The 8,054-nt window shown below is 37.8% G+C and overlaps 2 protein-coding genes across 2 annotated transcripts; one reads left to right on the top strand and one right to left on the bottom strand.

Annotated features, from left to right (window-relative positions):
* Positions 1-1,625: 1,625 nt before the first annotated feature.
* On the bottom strand, positions 1,626-3,262 carry LOC109218277 (phytolongin Phyl1.1-like). Its single transcript, XM_019382632.1, has one exon. The coding sequence runs from the start codon at positions 2,899-2,901 to the stop codon at positions 2,182-2,184; it is 720 nt and encodes a 239-aa protein (XP_019238177.1). The 5' UTR covers positions 2,902-3,262; the 3' UTR covers positions 1,626-2,181.
* LOC109218274 (serine/threonine-protein phosphatase 7 long form homolog) lies at positions 3,226-6,222 on the top strand. Its single transcript, XM_019382628.1, has 6 exons — positions 3,226-3,229; positions 4,841-5,231; positions 5,344-5,422; positions 5,514-5,600; positions 5,756-5,908; positions 5,986-6,222. Exons 1-6 carry the CDS (start codon positions 3,226-3,228, stop codon positions 6,220-6,222), a joined length of 951 nt encoding a protein of 316 aa, XP_019238173.1.
* The last annotated feature ends 1,832 nt before the right edge of the window (positions 6,223-8,054 follow it).

Below are 8,054 nucleotides of genomic sequence, written 5' to 3'. Positions count from 1 at the left end.
GGTTTTTATTACCCCTGAACTTTCATCTTGGCATCAAATATAGCAGAGGGAGAGGTACAGTGCTATATTCTTCATTCCTCTCCTCTGTACTTTTATCATTAGTCAGAATGGAACAGAGAAGGATCCAGGAACTTCAACAACAACAACAACAACAACAACATACCCAGTATAATCTCACAAGTGGCATTTGGAGAGAAATAGTGTGTATGCATGCAGCCTTAACCCTACCTTGTGCAGACAGAGAGATTGTATCCGATAGACGGATCCAAGTCTTACATATAAGCATCTAACTGTGACGTAATCTCAAGGAACTTGATGAAAATTCTCATCCATCTAAGATTAATGCCCCAGAGATTCCCGGGAGGAATGGGACAAGAAATATTACCTGAGTCTAGATGAGTATTCATGTCTGCATTTATGCCTTCTCTACCAACAAAATATAGATGCAATTTTTTCCAAAGAAACAGGTAAAATCAAGTCCAAGAAGTCACCTCCACATTAAACATACACACATATATTCTGAAGGTGGGTAAGTGATTAAATTATTTGGGAAATTCATTTTCAACACAACATAAACAGTCAAACCAATGAACAAAAGGACACCAAATACTACCATGAAGCTGCCCTTTGCTGTTTACTGAAACAGCTAATTGAAACTTCATAAACCCCTTTCTTCATGGTATGGCTTTCAGTGCAATATTCTGCTTCAATGAATAACTTCTGAGCATTAAGGAAATGCAGCTTGATCAGTTAATTATAATGAAGTTTCAACGATATAGGCCACTTCAAATACAAAAGCGCCTGTTGTTTTCCCCTCCCTTAAACAACAAACAAGATTCATTTACCAACTCCATTTGATAGGCTCCTATCTGTGCGGCCCATGTTCATAGAAAATAGATGAAACGAAAACAAGAATACATCAATCTCATTGGTATTATTAGTCTGCCATCTTATTGTAGTCATTGGCTCTTGTACACATGACTTTCAGTAACTTTACTCCCTCTTTCCCACTATAAGTACCGCGGCTGATTGAGCAACGAGACAATACTTGTATATGAGTAAAAGAAAATGTAAAGTACTAGCACTAGTTAATAAATTAGTAAGAGTGAGGAAAGGTGCAATAATATCTCCTTTGGTTGTCTAAAACAACAACAACAACAACAAGATACCCAGTATTATCCCACATCGTGGGGTCTGGGGAGGGTAGTGTGTACGCAGAACTTACCCCTACCTTGTGAGGATCTCCTTTGGTTGTCTATATTTGAATTTTTCAAATTAAATGAATTCTTGAAGAAAATTGAGTTAATTACTGAATATTACTATCTGGAAAGTGTGTCATACATTCTGGGTGGAGGAGTAACATTCAATTTTTAAGATGTTCCTCAAACCACTTCTCCAGCAAAGTTAAAGGGATACGGCCTACAGCCCCCCACCCGACCCAAAATTTGGCAATTACCCTTCAACAATAAAAGATATAAAGGAAGACACTCAGAGTAGAATTAGAATGACAATTTACTAAGTCTCTGCCTCAAACACTTTTATTTATATGCTCAAGAGATCATAAGAAATGCTATAGGATAAGCGGACTTATTATCGATGGGGAAGAAACATAGAAATAGTTCACATAGCAGAAGAAGAAATGTTGTATTATTTAACTTCAGAGCGAACTTTTAATCGATGAAAGCAGCAAAAATATCTTTAGACGTGTAACCAGGCACTTGTATATACACATGATGCAATGGAAAAGAAAAAATTGCAACTACTACTACTACTATGCCTCAACCTCAAACAAGTCGGGGTTGGTTCCATATTGCTCCAATTAGCCCCGTCTCAATCCAAATAGAAAAGAAAGAACACTTAAAATATTTAAATGAAGCACTCATATGGAAGTTACAAAGAGTAACGATGAACCTGACCTAACTTGGACAATAATAGACCAACAAGAACCTCGCATCGCTTGTAATCTACTGCATCCCCCACTCTGTCCGTCCAAAGTGATTCCTGTACAACATGAGTTTTTAACTATACTTTGATGAAACTTATACTTGATATAAGTTTCATTATCGACTTTCTTCAAAAATTCCTTTCGTGATGCAACACTTTGCTGAGGTACTTCAAAAGAAGTTTGAACAATGACCTCCTCGGCTCCAAGTATTAAGGGAAGATATCAGCAGAACAACTTTAGTGAAGGCACTTTGTACCTTCACAAATAACTAACCAGATAACAAACAACACAAGACATACCACAACATCAATAGCAAGGACAATGCGTACATGGCGACACCACCTCCTTTGAAAGTTTCGAGATCTTGATATGGTACTTACCAAGCTCAACTCTTTCTGTGATAAAATTGGAGGAACTGCTGATTCAACCATAACTTGTTCTGTAGATTTTTGCTGCTCCTCCACCTCATTATCTCTAATAGCAATAACATGATCCTTCTTTTTCTTCTTTTCTTGTCTACTAGGCTTGCCCAATAACAACACTTTTGTTGAAGCATCACCCTCAATTTGCCCATTGACATTTCGACATGGTAAAATAACAGGAATTGATTTTTCTTGTAAACAAAGTGAGTTTAGATTAGACATAGTCCAACAAGAACCCCTTTTAGCCAATTTTCTAAATTCATCCTTTAATTGTTCAAGAAACCTTAAAACTTCAACATTACCAAGACCCTCATCTACAATAGCAAAGTAAACATACTCATCACTTTCAATCAAAAACCCAAAAGTCTTTTTAGCCATAGTCTGAAAATACCATTTATGAAAAGGAGGAATTCTTTCTAAGCACAATGCAGCCAAGTTCTCAATATCAAGATCTTCACCATTATTATATGCATATAGAAGTTGACCCCCTTTAGATACTGAGCAATAGTAAACTGTTTTTTGGATTGAACCCATCTTCTAATAAAATAAATTTCACAGGAAAATTAGCTAGCTAGTCACTGTTGACCACTATAGGCTGAGCTCAATGTGAAATCAAATTGCAAATTTTGAAGAAAGCCAAAAAAGCTCAGATCCTAAAGCAATCAAGATTGAGATGTACACTGTACTGTGAGACTTACCTGAGGAAGTTTTTCCCCAGATGAAGATTTCCAGTCTTGGAAAATAACCAAACTAGAAAAGTACAGAAAGTTTCTGGTCAACCAGGAAAACAGTAGAAACAATCTAAGATGTATGGTGTACTGTCAGACTTACCTGAGGAAAGAGTCCGAAACTGAAATAATGGGTTTTTAACATAAAATACGTTTATACAGTTGAAAAAAAAAAAGTTACACATTTCTACGTAAAACGCAGTATTATACTACGTTTTATTTAATTATTGGTTTTTTATAGGAAAATGCAGTATAGTACTAACCCCTCCTTCTTCCCCACGACAGAACCGGTGGTCATTTTAAATCCCCACACACACACACACACACACCATTTCTGCTGGTCCCCACCTTCGATTAAAAAAAAAACTTGGGCCCCATCCGTCACACAAAAAGTGAAGAGCGTAGGTCTAGCATACAAAAAGCTTTTCTTCTTTCAGTGAAGCTTAAGCTGTCTTGTCTTTACCCAAGCCTTCGATTGTTGTGGATTCCTTCTTTCGGGGTCAAAATTTCAAATTTTCGATATTTCAAAAAACATAAATCGAGGTATTCCGATTTAGTTTATGTCAGAAACTCGTAGAGCATATACATATTTGTTTTCTTGAATGTGTTTCCACGTTGATTTGTATTATGTTTGCGATTAAATTTGTATGTTATTTTTTCCAGGATTAAATTATTAGTGTTTTAAAAAAATAGTTTAAAGTTGAGAAATAATTTTTATTGTTAATGAAATTGTTCACAAATATCTTTTACTGTTTTATATGTAATTTCGTGAATGTTATGTTCATATATTTGTTTTTTTATTTAGTTTAGATTATTTATTTGCGTAAAGAATAGTGGCCTTTTAGCGTAGTAAAATATAGAGCCTTTTAGCGTAGAGTCTCTGTAGTTTAAGTATGTACTAACTACAAACTCTATCCAATTACACTNACTAACTACAAACTCTATCTAATTACACTTTACAAAAATTACTTATTTAATTTATAAAATAAACTTATAGAACTAACAAATTAATATATGTTGTCAAATTAAATATCGAGCGTGGAACTCATAGTTGTATACCCTGTCCAATTAAAAATTAATTATTTAATTTATAAAACTAACAAAATTCTAAAAATATTGAAATTGACACACAAAAGAATTCAGGATAGCTTGGTGCTACTGGGCCTCAAATATCGAGCCTGGAACCCATAGTTATATATTCTGTCCTATTAAATAATAAATATTAATTATTATAACACAAACAAAATTCTAAAAATATTGAAATTGACACACATAAGAATTCAGGATAGCTTGGTGCTACTGGGCCTCAAATATCGAGCCTGGAACCCACAGTTATATACTCTGTCCTATTAAATAATCAAATATTAATTATTATAACACAAACAAAATTCTAAAAATATTGAAATTGACACACATAAGAATTCATGATAGCTTGGTGCTACCGGGCCTCAAATATCGAGCCTGGAACCCATAGTTATATACTCTGTCCAATTAAATATTAATAATTATAACACAAACAAAATTCTAAAAATATTGAAATTGACACACATAAGAATTCAAGATAGCTTGGTGCTACTGGGCCTCAAATATCGAGCTTGGAATTGACACACATAAGAATTCAGGATAATTGACACACATAAGAATTCAGGATAATTGACACCCATAGTTATATACTCTTTCCTATTAAATAATTAAATATTAATTATTATAACAGAAACACACAATTAATATTGTTTAATTTACAGTAGACAACTTGGACTTGCCACCTGTGCATCCTGGACCAACCTCGGATCAGATATTAGTGTTACAGGGCGACCATAGGTCCGCCTACGTATGGGAGGGACATCTAGTGGATCAGACTCTCCGCGCCAGGAGACCGGACGACTTGTGGGACTTTTTGAGGGAGAGAGCTTTCCATCCTCGCGTAGTCGAGCGCCTCATTACTACGGGCTTCTATAGGATTTTTGAGATTGGGCGGCTGCAGCTCGACTGGTCTCTCATCACGGCGTTGATAGAGCGGTGGCGACCAGAGATGCACACTTTTCACCTGCCCACTAGAGAGGCCACCATCATGCTTCAGGATGTTCAGGTTTTATATGGGCTGCGTGTTGATGGACTGGCCGTTGCACTGCCCCAGTATATGAGAGCTATGACGCGTCCCCAATATTTGGATTTGCTGGGGCAGTATACTAGTTTCAGACCACAAGGTGAGCTGCAGTTAGAGGGGGCAGTCGCATTTCTGTAACAGCTATCAGACAGCATATGGAGGTATTGCACCCCGACATTACCGGCGAGACAGAGGATCTCCATATTCACCGGTACACGAGGTTGGCGTTGTTCCTTTTTTTTGGGGGTGTCTTGTTCCCGAACACTTTGGGAAATCTAGTGAGTCTGCGCTTTCTGCATCATCTGCGGCAGCTAGATGAGTTACCCCAGTACAGCTGGGGTGCTGCTGTTCTCGCATACCTGTACAGGAGTATGTGTCGGGCTAGCATGGGCACCCAGGTGGACATATGAGGTTTTCTGCCGCTTCTACAGGTGACAACATATTCGAATACTCTGTTCGTTACTTCGAATTCTATATAGTCAAAATGACTCTTAAAATTTACGTCAACCTTTTATCTTAGGTTTGGGCCTGGGAGCGGATCCTGCCGTTGCAGCCACCTCTACCACCATTAGAGCTGGGTGTAGCACCTCCGTTTCTCCCTCTAGCTAGGAGGTGGGTTCTCCGGCATGGGAACTACCGAGGCAGTGATGCTCATCGTAATCTCCCGCTTGTCAGGGATGTGTTGGATATGTTGGAGGCCCGACAGGTAAATATGTACCTAAACTTACTTGTTATAAATTCACTTGTGTTGCGCATACCCACTTTTATGTTATTATTTGATAGTTCATCCGGACGCCATACAACGACGAGTTGCTAGATGATCTTCCCGATTATTGCTCGGTCGACCGACTGCTTTGGAGCATTTTTGTCCCGATGATGTGCCTCAATGTTGTGGAGCATCATGCCATAGAGCGTGTACTTCGCCAGTTTGACCGTCCCCAGACTATACCGAGGGAGTCTGCAGGGTGGCTACACATTATCAGCGGGATGATCGTTCGAGGTTGGACAACGAATTTGTAGGATGGCTAGAGGCGCAGGTGTCACGCCCCCTTTTTCCTTCACGGAATCGGGTTTGTGACATTCGATTGGGACAACTCTTTCCTTTTGGGAAAGGGGTTTGCAATTTTGAAGAGTCGCCACCTAACGATTTTAAGGTGCGTTAGGGCACCTATGGGGTTCAACTACGACTATTTTTGATAACCAGAGATAGGGTAAGGGCTTGAAATTATCCCAAGGGGAAGGTGTTAGGCACCCCTCAGGATCCACTAGTGTGGTTCCCGGCCAGATAGTTCTTTGTGAATTTGTGCAATTAACAAGTAAACAAATAAGCTCAAATAAGAGGGGATTTTAAATACACAAATGTTTGTAAGTGATAGAATAAAACAAAGTTTTGAAAGAGTTATAACTAAACATGCTAATGAATATAAAGGGGGTGCTAGGTTTATTTGTAATATGGATCACATCAAAGCAATACCCGGTAATCACTCCTCAAAAGAGGGGCTACACGTGGTATTAGCGCACCGGTCATCATATCCATATCTACCTTTCCCACCCCGTTAAGGTATTAAAGCGCGAATTGGTCTCGACCTCTATTGCATGCTATTACCCATCCCATTCCTGTCAGTCCCGGAGGGATTTAGGACTACTATTCCTATGAGAGGGAGGATTTTTCGGCTGACTCTTGGGTTTTAAAGGTAAAAAGACTAAGGCGACATTCAAAACATATAGGACTGCATATTAGGGGAAACATGATAACAACTAGAAGGCTCATATATACCTCCTCAAGTAAAGCACATAAATAGCATGACTTAAAACACATTTAGGGCCAGAATTCAAAGTACTAAGACATGGGAGTTTTAGTTGTTGAAGCACACCAATTTATTACATAAATCAGATAAGAAGTCCGAATCAGGACTGCCTGCTGGTTGTAGCGGTTGCTAATTAAACAAAGGCGGATTCAATTTTATCGTTATTACTTAAGGCTTGCCTAGGTGTGTATTAATGATACCCTATAAGCATGATATCTATTACTGATTCAAAAACGGCAAAGCAGTAACAGTTTTAAATGAGCAAAATGGATCCTATAGGCATGCTTTCTAGACCGCATTAATGAAAGGAGTAACTAATTTTAACACAGTACGAGTCAAACTAATTTTAAACTAAATTGGTTTCAGATTTTATGGACATAACCTCTATTGTTGAATCCCTACAGACATGGTATCTAATATTAAAGGCTGATTTGGTCCTATTGGCATGGTATCTAAAGAAACGGAGTAGGCAGGATTTATTTGATCACAGCGAAATTCCTATAGGCATGATTTCTATATTGATATTAACCTTATGGGCATGACATCTAATTTTGAATCTGATTTTTAACCTTGTAAATATGACGTCTGGTTATAGCCATTATATCTTATAGGCAGGATATCTAATTGTGGAAGTGAAACGATGCAGAAATTTAATAGATAGATCCTATAGGCACGTTATCTAAGTGTAGAGGTAAACATGCAGAACTTATTAAAACAGATCCTATAGGCAGGATATCTAAGTGTGGAAGCAAACATGCAAAACTTATTAAAACAGATCCTATAGGCAGGATATCTAAGTGTGGAAGTAAACATGCAGAACTTATTAAAACAGGTCCTATAGGCAGGATATCTACCCATAAGACATGCATAATTACCCCATCCCTTTTCACTAACCAACCCCAATATCTGTTTACAAATTATTACAGACCAAATATTGAATTATATCAGAAAAATGTAAAAATAAGAAGTTACAACCATAGGAAGCCTGATTCTGACATCCTCCCTAAGTTATGGAACAAACCACCTCAAATGGCACTTGTTTCA

This window comes from Nicotiana attenuata, unplaced genomic scaffold, assembly GCF_001879085.1.
Source record: "Nicotiana attenuata strain UT unplaced genomic scaffold, NIATTr2, whole genome shotgun sequence".
NCBI classification, from domain to species: Eukaryota; Viridiplantae; Streptophyta; class Magnoliopsida; order Solanales; family Solanaceae; genus Nicotiana; species Nicotiana attenuata.
The sequence above is the reverse complement of the archived record's forward strand: the minus strand, read 5'-3'. Positions and strand labels throughout refer to the sequence as shown.

Bases quoted from the DNA above. Each gene is read 5' to 3' on its own strand.
- LOC109218277 (XM_019382632.1), bottom strand. From the start codon at position 2,901: ATGGGTTCAATCCAAAAAACAGTTTACTATTGCTCAGTATCTAAAGGG.
- LOC109218274 (XM_019382628.1), top strand. The intron at 5,232-5,343 runs GTATATGAGAGC...TTTCTGTAACAG, and splicing joins CTGGCCGTTGCACTGCCCCA to CTATCAGACAGCATATGGAG. The intron at 5,601-5,755 runs GTGGACATATGA...CTGCCGTTGCAG, and splicing joins GGGCTAGCATGGGCACCCAG to CCACCTCTACCACCATTAGA.